The sequence below is a fragment of the Loxodonta africana genome, chromosome 26 (assembly GCF_030014295.1).
Source record: "Loxodonta africana isolate mLoxAfr1 chromosome 26, mLoxAfr1.hap2, whole genome shotgun sequence".
NCBI classification, from domain to species: domain Eukaryota; kingdom Metazoa; phylum Chordata; class Mammalia; order Proboscidea; family Elephantidae; genus Loxodonta; species Loxodonta africana.
In genome coordinates, this window is record NC_087367.1 from 11,422,033 (window position 1) to 11,437,117 (window position 15,085).

Consider the following 15,085-nt stretch of genomic DNA (forward strand, 5'->3'; position numbering starts at 1 on the left):
CTCCAGAGCCCACACAGAGAGAAAGTCTTCCCCTGAAGCTTGTGCCCTGAATTTGGACTTTTAGCCTGCTAGACCATGAAAGAATAAACTTCTGTTTGTTAAAGCCATCCATATGTGGTAATTCTGTTGTAGCAGCACTGGATGACTAAGACATCTGTCTACCATGTGGCCTTTCTTCTCAGGGATCTCACTGCTGCTTTAAGTTCTTCCACAATTCCACACAGATCTCCTCTGCTCCTTTAAACCTACCTGAAGTTTTGATACCCACCGGGGCGTAGCCATTAAATCAGAGAGCTATGCCTTCTCCTTGGCATTCATCCATGGCTATTGCTTGCGTTGTTTCTCTTCCAGGTTTCTTTCCTGCATGCCCACTTGGTGGCCAGGAAAGCTTTACTTGTCTCATATGATCGCTAACACTGATTACATCTGTCTCTTTCATTCCTCCAAGAGACTAGACTTTTAAAACTCAAATACAGGAAGATAATTTTTTTATCTTTGATTTCTGATTCATTTTCCTTTTCTGAGGCAACTAAAACACAATGACTTGTAGTTTAAATGAGAGAAAAGACAAAGGAGAAAAATGAAATATGAAGAAAAATCAATTGGTATTTCAAATTATTATTCCATCTGAAACCAAAAATATGTCATTTTTTAATATTAAGAGTGACGCTTATTAGTCAATAGATTTTTTTTTTAATGTAAAATGTTGGGGAAGCAAACGCATCTAGTACTTTAAGTACAAATTATATAACACTAATGACATCCTAGTTTTGAGTATATTACTTAGAGCATTAATTTGTAGGTCAAGGGGCCTGAGTTCTCAATTCCTATAGCTAAATGACTTTAAGCAAGCCACATAAACTCTCTGTGTCACAATTTACTGATCAATACAATTCAAGAGTATCAGACCTTAGAATAGATTAGATTTTATCCCACTTACGAACTAATAACTTAGTTTATTACTGTTTCATGGATGCTGGCAGAAGACACGAGATCCCTGGGTCAGAGACCAAGGAATGTATTACTTGTGACACAACAAACAGCATGTGCATCAGCACAGGTGTCAGTTCTCTTCATCCTCAAGTCTCATAAGAGAAAAACAGAAGGATTTAGGAATGCAAGAACTTTGTGTCACAACTGCAGAATATTAACTTGAGGAGTGTGCAATTTTATAGCAAGCAGTAAGCAAGACTTTTCTTTGAGGGAGTCATTACCTCAGCCGTCAAGTTTTCCCACTGCAAACACAATCCTGAGATATGATCTGGGTAAAGAGAGGTCAGGACCTAGCGTTCTTAGCATACACAGCAAGAATGAGCAGGAACACTCAGTGACCGTGGCAGATTGCCGCTCCCAACAAAAGTTGGCCTGGGTGTTGTTAAGTTATATAATTCCAATCAAGAGACAAAGATTCTGGTTTTGATTTCACTCCATATTAACTGTGTATCATGTGGTGAAGCATCCAGACCCATCTGAGTCTCAGTTTCCTGTTTCATAAAATGCGGATAATAATACCTGACATGCCTAACTCGTTGGATTGTTTAGGTATTCAAGGATGTGAAAAATAACTTCAATGATTTATATAAAAGTGAGAGATTATGAGAGCATCTATGAAACTTTAAAAGTATCGGGCTGATGTTTCATAACTATTAGTCCTGAGCCTGATGTTTTGATCAGTGTCTGGGGAGGCACATTGGGAAAAATGTGCCAAGTGGCAGAAAGTTAGATGGAATGGCTAATGTGAGAGAGAAAATTCAAATGACAATAAAAAGTTGGAGAAATAAGTAGCTAACTAGAGTATGTTACCAGAACTTGTAAACCAAACCAAAAACCAAACTCATTGTCATAGAGTTAATTCTGACTCCTAGCAATGCTATAGGACAGAGTAGAACTTTACCATAGGGTTTGCAAGGCTGTAATATTTATGGAAGCAGACTGACATCTTTCTCCCATGGAGCAGATGGTGGGTATGAACAGCCGACCTTTCGGTTAGCAGCTGAGTGCTTAACCACTGTGCCACCAGGGCTCCTTGAACTTGTAAGCAGGAGTAAGGAATTATAGAGTTTTGAGGTCACCCTCCATCATGGATTGAATTGTGTCCCCCTAAAATATCTGTCAACTTGGCTAGGTCATGGTTCCCTTGTATGATAGTCTACTATTTTATCTTCTGATGTGATTTCTCTCTGTGTTGTAAATCCTGTCACTGTGATGTAATAAACATGGATTAGTGGCAATTACATTGATGAAGTTTGCAAGATTAGGTAGTGTCTTAAGCCAATCTCTTCTGAGATATAAAAGCAGAGAGACATAGGGATCTCATACCACCAAGAAAGCAGCACCCAGAGCAGAGCGCGTCGTTTGGACCTGAGGTTGTTGCGCTGAGATGCTCCCAGACCAACGGAAGACTGATACTTCACGAGGACTTTCCTTCAGAGCTGACAGAGAGGAAAAGCCTTCCCTTGGATCTGGCACCCTGAATTCAGACTTCTAGCCTACTGGACTGTGAGATAATAAACTTCTCTTTGTTAAAGCCATCCACTTGTGGTATTTCTGTTATAGCAGCACTAGATGACTAAGACACCCTCATTATGTCCTGCATTGACTGTCTTTACAAAAGTTAATTAATCACATCTATTGGATGCCATCGAGATAAGATAAATGACCTGGGATAGGAAAAGAAACATAGTCATAAGTGGACTGCTATTCCCTTTTAGAAATAGTGGACCATCAAGCTGGGAATTCTCAAACCTAGAGACATACCGATGACAAAGCAGAGCAAAGTGGTCCATTAGAAACTCTGCAATAAAGTTGGAAAACTAAATTGACAGCTTGGTAATAGGCCCCAGAGCATCAGAAAGAATTAAAAGTGGTGTTTCAAAAGAGAACATAAGGAGTTGTGGTAACTTTCCCTGAAAAAGAAATACCTGAAGCAGGCTGTCATCTTCAGGTGTATACAGACTATTATAGGAGCAAGTTAGTGATCAAGACAGGTAGAAGTAAGGGTAATGAGCTTAAGCAGAGTAGAAAAGGTGACTTTAGACACTAGAGAGAATGTGTTGATATTCCAGTTAACTGAAGGACCTAGAGTTCTCTAAGCAGAAGGTAGATTTAATAATAATGCATGTTGACCGAGTATCGCATATTTTTACTGTGATGGGCACTACTCATATTTTATTTATTGAATCCTCACGGCAACCTTCTAGGATATATTACATTGTGCCCATTTTAGAAACAAGGGTACTACTAATGATCAGGGAGAGCAAACAATACGCTTAAGGCCCCAGAGTTGGTAAGTAACTAAGCTTGGATTTTATCACAAGTATATGTAACTCAATAAAAGGCCCATGTTATTCCCGCTTGGCTACACTGTATTGAACACCTTTAGTTTTCTTCGGGAAATAGCCACTAGAAATTTCTTCTACTGCTTAACCCATTATCTAAACACTTTTATTGCTTTGTACCTTTGGGAAAATATTCAATTATAATTTTACTTTTTGTTAATTTCATGTAAGATAAACCTGGCTGTTCTTTTGTCCTGACCTACTGTGTGCTTAAAGCCAACATGTTACTTTTGTGACAAAGACATTGATCTTCCCACAGGTGACTTGTATATAGGAGGAGTGGCTAAAGAAACGTACAAATCCTTGCCCAAACTGGTCCATGCCAAAGAGGGCTTCCAAGGCTGCCTGGCGTCGGTTGATTTAAATGGAAGGCTTCCAGACCTCATCTCGGATGCCCTTTTCTGCAATGGACAGATAGAGAGAGGATGCGAAGGTACTGGATCTTTGTTTCCACACTCTAAATAATTCTAATCGGACCTATAAATGAGAACAAATTTCACTAGCAAGCACAATTCATTTCTGCCAACAGGTTGAATCCACACTTAGGGCTTAAAAAAAAAAAAAAGTTGTTGTTGAGTCAACTGTGACTTATAGTGACTCCATGTGTCAGAGCAGAACTGTGCTCCAAAGGGCTATCAGTGGCTGGTTTTTCAGAAGCAGATCTCCAGGACTTTCTTCCAAGGCCCCTCAGGGTAAACTCAAACATCCAACCTTTTGCTTAGCAGCCAAGAGTGATAAGGGTTTGTACCATCTAGGCATTCTTGCTTAGGACTTAGAGATCTTTATTCATGTTTTTAACTTTTTTATCCATAAATCTTAAATTTTCCTGGGCTGTTTGCAAGAGTACACTGCCCCCTTTTGTAAAATGGGAACTATAGCTGTGAATCTTGGTAGTTTCTGCTTCTTTGCGTTCTACAGTTCACCTATTTAGCACGTTAATTCTGCAATGCTTCTTTCTTGCAGTAAACTGATATGACTTAGATCACAAAAAATATATTTACTCTGTCAAATATTAATCAACTCGAGCCCATTTTTTTTTTTTTAATCTAGACTGAATCACATATAACAAGAGAACAAACTTGAGACACCCCAACTCAAATCACTTTGGTTTGTGCTTACCTGGCAGCAAGAGTGTCTCCTTGTATTATCAGTTTGTTTTAGCAAAAATAGGCTTCCTATATTACCCAACACTCATAATCCATACTTCAGAAGTGTGCTCAAGTATCTTTCTGTTCTTCTGTGCTTTCTGTTTGTAGGAGGACTTTTTGATTGCAACTTTCATTTTAGATAATTTTCACTTCAACAACTCAGATTATTTGAGCAAGTCCTTCCTCCCTAAGTGTAATTTAATCACATTATCTTGAATTTTGTGACTCTGGATGTGTAGCTGCTTTTTCTTTAACATTGAACATAGTTTAGGGCCATTTTTGAAATTTTAGATTTATGAGGAGCTTTCATATGGGGAAAGAGGTGGAAAGAAATGTGAATTCTGATCCCCCAGGAGATTATGAATCCTGCCTTCTCAGCCAAAATAATGCCATTACATTTAGTGATTGCCTAAGTACATAGACTTTTTTTTTAATATGAAAATGTATTTTTTCTCACAGCAACATAAGTTTCCGTGAAAAGTTAGGTGAAATTCAAACTGTGTTGTAATCATGCCAGAGGATAATTTTATTTACAGAAACTTTCTTCTGAATTTGTTTTCCATGTTATCACCAGGTTTATCTTCTTTATTTCATATTTTGATATCACAAGCTTTAGTAGAACAAAAGAAAAACATGTGCTTTCTCATCTTCCCAATTTAATAAAGAAAAAAAAAATGTTAAGTGAATAAATTCCTTCCAGCAGGTGGATATAGGCGACTGGGAGGCGCAAATGGTAAGCACTTGACTAATAGCCAAAAGACTGGCAGTTTGAACCCACCCAGAGGCACCTCAGAAGATAGGCCTGGTGATCTGTTTCTGAAAGGTCACAGCTTTGAGGACCCTATGGAGCAGTTCCACTTTGCACACATGGAGCCACCAAGAGCCAGAATTGACTTGGCAACTAACAACAACAACAAGTGTATGGATAGAAGAATGCGGAGCATAGCTTTGGGTCTTGGAGGTTATGTAATTAATGAAACTATGTATTTTGGGGGCCCTGGTGGTGCAGCGGTTAAGAGCTCAGCTACTAACCAAAGGTTGGCAGTTTGAATCACCAGCCACTCCTTGGAAACCTTATGGGGCAGTCCTACTCTGTCCTATAGGGTCACCAAGTCAGAATCGACTGGAAGGTAACACGTTTGGTTTGGTTTATGTAGATTTAAAAGCAGTCCTGGTGGCACAGTGGTCAAAGCACTCAGCTGCTAACCAAAAGGTCGGTGTTTCGAACCCATCAGCCGCTCCCCTGGAGACAGATGTGGCAGTTTGCTTCCTTAAAGATATACAGCCTTGGAAACCATGCGGGGCAGTTCTATTTTGTCCTATCGGGATACTATGAGTTGGAATGGACTCCATGGCAATGAGTGTGTTTTGTTTTGGTATTTATACTTACTTTTAAAAAGAAAGGTACTACAAACTCTTCTGGAAATTTTTTTTTCCCCCAAAATAGGCCTTTCTACAGGTTGCTTGGTAAGTGACTTCGCACCTATAAGAAATGATGGGGCAGGCAGATAGACACTCCCACAGCTAAATACCCACAAGGTAGAAAGCCATACACACACACACACACACACACGTACACACACACACACACACAACCCTACACCAACAGCAAACAATGTGAGCGAGGTGGTAGAAGGGAAGACTAGTGAGAGGCAGATGTCCTGACAAGGGGTATTTTCAGGAATTATGTTTTTTGTTATTTTTCAACATAACCTAATAAGCAATTTGGTGATGATGACTGATTAGACAAGGCAACCCTCTTGGGTAGCCTTGAACTAGTATTTGAACAATGTGAATTATTCAGTACATTAAAGCCTTGCTTCTTTTCTAACCTTATTAAAAATTAGCATGATTTAAATATCTGACCTTTAATAATGACACCATTGTGCCTCCTTTTCCTTTAAGACTATTACCAAGCTCCTGCTTTTTTGCCCCAACACTTCTCTGATTCTTTCTTTTCAAAAGCAAGTTTAATAATTTTTAATGTATAATTATTTCTGCCCTGTATAATTACTAGGAATAATCTTAGAGCACTTGTCATAGGCATAATTGATGAGATTCACGTACTTTTAAGATTAGTGATCAAATTTTTACATACCAGATAAATTCTCTCTCCAGAGAATCTTGTTTCATGGAATCTGATCTTAATTCATATTGAAATCACTTCCCTATCAACACAAATAATATAAGTTGAACATCACCAAATAATATTGTGTCAAGATTTTTCCATTATTTCTCCTCAAAAAGACACAGAAATCTCTAAGCCCCTTACATGCAAAAAAGTTCTTGATCTTCAACAATCACTTGCTACCTTTCATTTCTAACTAAAAAAAAATCGTGCGTGGTTGAGTCAATTCCAACTCATGGCAACCCCATGTGTTTCAGAATAAAATGGTGCTCTATAGAGCTTACATGGCTGTGACCTTTTGGAAGCAGATAGCCAGGGCTTTCTGATTCTAATACCACTAAATAATAGCTGATTTTATTTATAAAGCACATCTAAACAAGGAGAAGAATTTTGCCCTGTCAAAGTCCTTTTTGATTAGCGTTTTTCCAACTCCAGCATCTATCAGAATCACATGTAGGGTTGTTAAAATCAAACTTGACTGGACTCCACCCCCCAGGATTTCTGATTCAGTAGGTTTGGGATGGGGCCTGAGAATTCGCATTCCAACAATTCGCTGAGCTGATGCTGCTGGTCTGGGGGCCAGACTTTGAGAACCACTGCTTTGGATGACGTTGTTCAGTGTCCAGTTACAGAGACTGGTAATCAATCTATAATCAGTCTCACTTAAATTCAATACTGAGTCAAAATAGCGTCCCTACGTAAAGTTGGTGGAAAAAAATTAAATTCAGACAGTCTTCGTGAAGACTTTTAACATTCAGCCCTGGAACTGCTTGATAGGATGCAGACATACTTCCATGTTTAATTACTAAAACTACCATATGCTATCACATTTAATCCTCAAAACTCTATAAATTAGGTATCGTTGCTTTTTGTTGTTGTTTGTTTGTTTGTTTGGGGGTGGGTAAATTGAGCCTCAGATGTGTAAAGTAACACACCATGTAAACCCTATAGAGCATAGTTCTACTCTGAAACACAGCTAGTAAGTGGCTGATGTGACCTTCGAACTCAGATTTACTTCACTTGAAAACTCAGGCATCTAAACACTTTCCTCTATTGCGTCTTTGGCTTCCAGAAGCTGTAGTTTTACTTTCACTTACCTTTCCTTTTTGGACACATCCTTATTTTTAATCACTTAATACAAATGTCCTTGTGGCTTGTTCCCAATTCCATTCAGTGATAAAAGGAACATTATGTAACTCAAGGGAAAAAAATAAATTCAGGTCTCTGTCTTGTGAAAATGCCTGTCAATGTTTAAATATTGTTCTAGAACGTGAGTACTTGGAAAAATGTGTCTTGTCAGGCATAGACACACAGTCTCTTATAATCCCTAAATACAAAGAGACTTTTGTGGTAATGGAGAAAATAATAATAAAGCAAGCCGTTACGCTCACATAGGGGCCTGGCAGGTACTCTGAGGTGCTGCCATACAATACGGGCAGAATATTTTTCTGTCTTGCGGTTTTACTAATTTTAGAGTTTAATGTTGCTTAACCATTGTATTTCTGATAATTTTTGCCAAAAGCAAAAATAAAAACAAAACCCTGGGTCTTCAGCAGTTGTTGCTCCTTGCCTTTCCTTCTGCTGTGCAGGTGAGAGACCTGGGGATAAATATCCATTCAATAAAACAAACCCTGACCCCATCTGGGCTTACACCTCTCCCTGCTTCTTTATTAGCCAAGGAAGAAATAGGCTAAGGAATGTTGCTTTCAGATGCTTTTATGTCTTTTTTAAACACTATTTTCTGTCTCTGATGAATTTTCATAAAATAAAGATTAGTGGGCCACTTACCTCTCACAGACTAGAACAACAACAAAAACTTGGCAGTATGATGGTTCTTTCCTTGATGCAGTTTTCGAGAAAAAAACTTGTATATTCAAGTCTCTCAGTTCCCCCGTAGTATGATAACAAGCCAGACTCAAACCCGTTGCGGTCAAGTCGATTCCGACTCATAGTGGCCCTATAGGACAGAGTAGAACTGCCCCATAGGGTTTCCAAGGAGTGACTGGTGGATCTGAACTGCCAGCCTTTTTGGTTGGCAGCTGAACTCTTAACCACTGCTCTACCAGGGCTCCACATATATGTATAAAGTATTTATACCTGTATGTGTAAATCTGTATCTATATATAGTATTTTCATTGTTATGGTTTCTGAATTTTCACATATTTTAAACTAAATTTTCTTGAACTTTCCACAAAGAATGCCTTTACTGAGAAAATTTGTAGTAGAAATATGAAGAGAGGACATGTTTAAAAAATCTGTTTTGCAAACACATCGATTTATACACAGATAAGCTAATCACAGGTAATTCTGACTTATTCACTAGAGTGAGTACCTCAAATGTTCTCATGGTTAATAGCACTTAACTAGGCGGGCGTCTGTTTTTGTATTTTCATAAAAATCTATAAAAGTGTGTTTACTAGAAAATACCTTTAGCTTATGCTCTAAAGCTATTTAGATGGACTGTGTTCTCTTTTTATCCCTACCTAAAGTAGTCTTTATTCGTGGGCTTTACTGTAATAATTATTTACAGGGAATTTTATAAGTGTTGAAGACAATTACAAAGGTATTAAAAATACAAAAAAAAAAAAAAAACCTCTGAAATCTTTAAGCAGTGTATTCCCAACCTGGGCTGAACACTCCACATTGAAACCTTGTAAAGGAATTTTCTTGATGGCAGATGATACTGCATTTATTTCTTCCTTCCTCTACTTCTTTCATCCACTCCAAACAATATACGACTTCTCCTCACTTATCAACTATCTCGTTATCTGACATTTCACATTTAGGACAATAGTGGAAAATCTACGATCCAAATATTTTCTGCATTAACAGCGTAGGTCTGGCAGTAGCAAATACCGGGATGGGAGGCAAGAGTAATGCTGGCTGTGATGGTTAAGGTTACATGTCATCTTGACTGGGCCATGATTCTCAGTAGGTTGGCATTATGTAATGATGTAATTTGGCAGTTATGTAATATTGTGATTTGGCAGTTATGTAATGATGTGATCTGGCAGTTTCGTAATGATGTAGTCATCCTCCATTTTGTAATCTGATGTGGTCATCCTCCATTTTCACGTAACACTGATTTCACATAGGGACCTGGCCTTTGGAACCTAACCGTGTAGATAAGTGAGGAGAGGGTGTATACATTTTCATAGTTGGATGTTACTCTAAGGCCCAGCTGTTGGTAGTGAATGGCTGACATTACAGTTTTAAACCTTAATTGCAACAGCAAGATAAAAGATCTAGAGGGAAAAAAATGGAAAGGGATAATTGGTTTGCTAATGATCATAGAAGACACTGTATCTGCACATGACAAATGATGCCAATGAGCAACACAGTCACTTTGGTAATGCATTCATATCTATCTGAGAGAGGAAATAATACTGAAGGCCTTTTAATTTCCCTTCATTACATGTCATCGGCTCAATTAACCATTATATATACACGTATATATATTGTGAAGTACTAATAAACTACTGCTTTCTCATTTTTGGCTTCCCTTAAGATTTATGGCTGTTAGTATTAATTTGTTTGCTCTACATAGCATTTCTCTCCCCATTTACAGCAGCATGCTTTTTGAATCTGAACGTTCTTCTGTGTTTGCTCCATTTCAGTATTGCTTACTAACATTTAATATATTTTGCTTTTTTTTTTTTTTATTTTGCTGACAAAGTTGCATTGATGAAAGCTGACTTGCAAGGTAGATAGCCCTGTGTGTATAAAACAAGACTGAAACCCCATGATTCACAGTGAGAACCCAAAAATAATGTTTTTACACTGTTTGGGATCAAATTTCGTTTTTTTTTTTTCCTTCCTTGAACATAGTGCAAGAAGCCTCATTTTGTAGCATAGTTTGCATAAAGGCTTTCAGTCTTGAATATGTTTGTGTAGTGATTGCCTTTAGTGCTTTGATCATACATTTTTTAGTCCTTTGTTTTTCAGTGTTCTAATTTCGGTTCTTTACAAATAGACTAGCCTTCTTTTTACTTGTATGTTAAATTGGGCGTGTCATTAATACCAAATTTTACATTTTATGTTTGATTGCATGAGGTTGTTAAAGCATGTGAATTGATACTTGCCAACATACCTACCCAAAACATCCAGCAATCATGACTTTATCCACAGTTTGTACAGGGAAACTTCTGGAACCTCTCGGGCATTTTTGTGCAGTTCTCTTCAGTTGTTTTTCCAATCTTTATCTCAATTTCATGAAGCTATAATCTCCATTTCTCATGGTGTCTCTACTCATTGATCAGAACTTAAGGAGATCCATGCATTTTCTGAAATACAAATGGTGATAGAGAATTATTGATGATGGATCGAGATCACCTGCTACCATGATCATACTGAAGCTATGTGCTTGCTTTGACTATTTGTTGGCTGAGTTCATTATTGTAATAAATCTTGTCCTATATTTGAAACTTCGGAAAACCTTCCTATTACAGCTTCTTTGTTTCCAATTCAGGAGTGTGAACTAGAACTTTCAAAAGTAGCTTGGGCACATAATTTGAGGTGTTGGCAACTACTACATGTGATCTAGCCCTTATGCAAAAACTTTTAGTTTTTTTTTTTTTAAAGAGCCCCAATTTTTTTTTTTCTTTGGATTGTTCTGCAGGGCCCAGCACAACCTGCCAAGAGGACTCATGTTCCAATCAAGGTGTGTGCTTGCAGCAGTGGGATGGCTTCAGCTGTGACTGCAGCATGACCTCCTTCAGTGGGCCCCTCTGCAATGACCGTAAGTACCTCTCAAGTATGGATAGATACTCGGTGTTGCTTCCAGTTGTTGTTGGATATCCTGAATCTGAAATCAGGAGTCTTGTATGATCTGGTAGAGAGCTGAACTGTCATAATTACGAGAAGTAGTTGTTTCTTCCGAGTTATTAATCAAGGAGGTCTTGTGCTAAATGCTGTCATGATGGTGATTGTTTTTCAGTTCTTTATTGTGGTTTCTTAAAGTTACTAACGGTCACCTTTTTGAAAGGAGATTTTTCATTTCCTGAATATGGTAATTTTCTCCTAGGTTTTGAAAGAACCTTCATATTGCTTTCTATTGTGTAATATGGAATTTCATAACATTGTATCTTGAGGGTTGCAATTTTAGTGAACATTGACAGGTCTCATTATGGTTTGTGTTTATTTTTTATTTTTTCTCTATCCCTGTATCTCCTTAAACCCATGCCAGCATTTCATCTTAAAAACAACATGTTTCAACTTCACCCTCCAAGTAACCCTCCATTATATTTTAGCCAGTTTCTCCCCTTTGTTCTCACAAAAGTAAGCATGACGAAGAAACGCAGCACTCACCTTATATCACGGCTTATCCGGAAGTGACTAATCTATATATCAGCAGCGAAGGTTTTCAGAAGGAATTAACTGGTACGTAGGATGAAGTTGTGTTTCGTAAATTCCAAACAGATCTTACGTTATAACAGTTTATCAAAATGATAAAAAAAAATTTCCTCCTAACCACTGCATTCTGCCGTATTGACAGAATATTCCTGACAAAGCCTCCTAGCTGTAAACAACATACATGCTTTATGTTGTAAGTGCTATAACATTTCAGATAAAGCCCTAGGGTACTGGGGTAGAGGATGTGGTGATTGAAGGCTTAGGCTTACCAATAGCAGAACTTCGAGTGTGAATTTAAAGGAAGACTGGATTTTGTTCATTTTGACCTTTGTTTGGAGCTCTGTTCATATCAGTAGATATGTGTATCACACTTTCAAAGATGGGCTCAAACTGGAATATTCCATTAAACTGAATTGTGGCAGCCTACATCACCAGCTGTCTTCAGGTCTCTGTGCAAAATATTGAAGAGAGGAAGAAAAATTGACCAATGCAAAGTAAAATTGCACTTGGAAGAGACCTTTCAAGGCAGTGCCACCATAAATGGAAAAATACTTTATCTCAGTCTTACCAGTTACAACAAACTGGAAGCAGTAAATACGTTTTCAAATCATTATACATTTGTAAACACTGTATTTCTTCAAATCGAATCATATTCTAGAAACAATAACCCCATTTTGGGTTAAAATAACCTTATGTAAAGACTCAGTAAATATATGTATGTACATAAAGCAAATAAGAAAACTTATTTATGCTCTAATAAACATATACATATATGTATACAGAGCAGTAACTTTTGCTTCTTGCTTCTGCTCCATAGAAAATGACATAAACTCATTTTCAAGGACAACCAGAAGACTGAAAATTTCTTATGGTTTTATGATGGCAAGTTTTTAATCTCGAATATGATCCTTGACAGATGTATGACTACATGTGGTAGCTGAGAGAGCTAGTCTGCATGAAAATGTTTTTCATTTTGGTGAGGAACTTTCTCTGCCAAACTTTGCTTAATCTAGTTTTCATGTTGCACAAAAACAGCCACCATTTGGTTGAGTCAAACTGTGTAGCTTCATATACCAGTTAAGTACGAAGGATATAACATTCTGTATGTATTAGACATTTTCTGAAGGAATACCAACATCCGACCTTAAGTATCATGCTGCCTCCAATTCATTTTTACAGAAAATTATTTGAACGTGGCTCTTGGGTGATAGTAGTGGTGATGACAATGATAGGACTGTATGTTATTTTCTTGTAAATAAGGTAAATGTCATTCAGTAAATGTGTCTCCCGATATCTCTCTTGGACAAATCAGGATTAAAATTACTTTGGAATGCTCTCAGAATACATGCATTTTGATTAAATCATTACTTCTTAGTGGGTTTTCTGGAAATGTGAAATCGTTCCTCAGTTCATAAATTGGAGTCTTAGTGGTGATGCTATGTAGATAAAAATCAATATTTAAAAACAAAACTTGTTCTCACATGAACTATAAATTTTAGAAGGTAAAAGAGTTAACTGCTACTTTGGAGACATGCAACTGATATGACGATAGAAGTAACATTGCATTTTCCTAATTTTTTAAATTGATAAAAGTAAACATCTCACTCTTTTTTCTCTAAGTTGCACAAATATCATTAGTGTGATCCTGGAGTTTTAACAAACTCTTTTTCTGTATAGAGATTGGCTTTTTTTTTTTTTTAATTCAATAAAGCATTTTAATTTCGGGCATTTCCTTTCTTGACAGAACTTTCATCCTTAGCTTAGGCATTTACCCTTCAATTCTGTGAGTGCAGCCTCTAACTGCATAGAGAGTATGAGAATGAAAGTAGAAATGGAACTTCTTAAAAGGGGAAAGTTCCCATCACATTACAAATGCAATCCCCTCCCCAGAAAAGACTTTCTCAATGTTATCGCTCTTGTAAGTTTTATAGGATTGGTTAGAGGAACTAGCACATTTATTTATACTAGCCTGAAGATATAATTAACAATGGGAAGATGGAAATACTTTATAGCTTATTAAGTGTAATATTAGATAAATCCTACTAATTAATGAACTTAAACTCTTCAAAAAAGAAGCACTTATGCAAAATGATGCTAAAGGTTATTTTTTTTTAAAAGAAATGTGTTTGTGAAGCCATTCCTTCCTTGCCATCTGAAAGACCTACTCATTGGCAAAAACAACTGCAGTGTGTGTGTGTGTGTGTGTGTGTCTGTGTGTCTGTGTAATGTAGTGTACTGTGTTCAGCCGTTTAGTTCTTCCACGTGCACCCTATTTCAGGCTCCTGCTGTCTTTGGCTTGGCTTATTGAAGTAATCTCCCAGTTGAGTCTCTCGCTTCTTGTCCCTCCCTCATCCAAGCTGTCCTATGCCCCTTGACCAGACTCTTTCTCTTTTTCTATTCTCCCTAATTTAAATGCCAGTAGTTCCTCATGATTCCCCTAACCAGAGACAATGTTTTTCTTCCTCAGATTCCTATAGAGCTTTAATTATACTATTTATCTGCCATCATTTTCTGCCTTATATTTACTCACGTTTGGTCTTATCACCCTACAAAGCATCTGCTCCTATTGGGCACAATAATTCTTTCTTGGCTTATACACTCAATGCCTTGTACCACATGCTGCATGTAATGGGTGGGAACAGCAACTCAAGGAGACTTGGCTGCGCAGTGATTAAAGCACTTGGCTGCTAACTGAAAGGTCAGAGGTTCGAACCCACCAGCCACTCCACAGGAGGATGTGGCAGTCTGCTTCCATAAAGATTACAGCCTTGGAAACCCCGTGGGGCTGTTCCACTTTGTCCTGTACAATCGCTATGAGTCAGAATTCAACTCAATGGGAATGGAAACAGTAACTCACTATATGAGTGCTGACTGGATGCATGGACTTTACGTAAACATTTGTGGTATATCCTCCGTGGTAGCCAATACTCTCCAAACTCATCAGCCTGGAGTTCAGGAACCTCTATTGTCTGATCCCAGCCTTATTTTCCAGCCTTATCTATTGCAGAACCTCGTCCATATGGCACATTACTGCCAATTAGCTCACTCATGGTTTTCTAAACAACATTACACCTTCCAATTTCCTCACCATTGCTTATGCTAATTTCTGCACCTGGAGA

At 37.7% G+C, this 15,085-nt stretch overlaps 1 protein-coding gene across 19 annotated transcripts in view; it reads left to right on the forward strand.

The window, feature by feature from the left end:
- The window catches only part of NRXN1 (neurexin 1), a 1,235,746-nt gene that overhangs the window by 652,278 nt on the left and 568,383 nt on the right, over positions 1-15,085 (forward strand). For all 19 annotated transcript variants that reach the window (XM_023557243.2, XM_003417609.4, XM_064277107.1 and 16 more), the window contains 2 exons: positions 3,598-3,771; positions 11,233-11,352. In XM_023557243.2, coding sequence (XP_023413011.2) covers positions 3,598-3,771; positions 11,233-11,352 — 294 coding nt within the window. The remainder of the gene's footprint in view (positions 1-3,597; positions 3,772-11,232; positions 11,353-15,085) is intronic.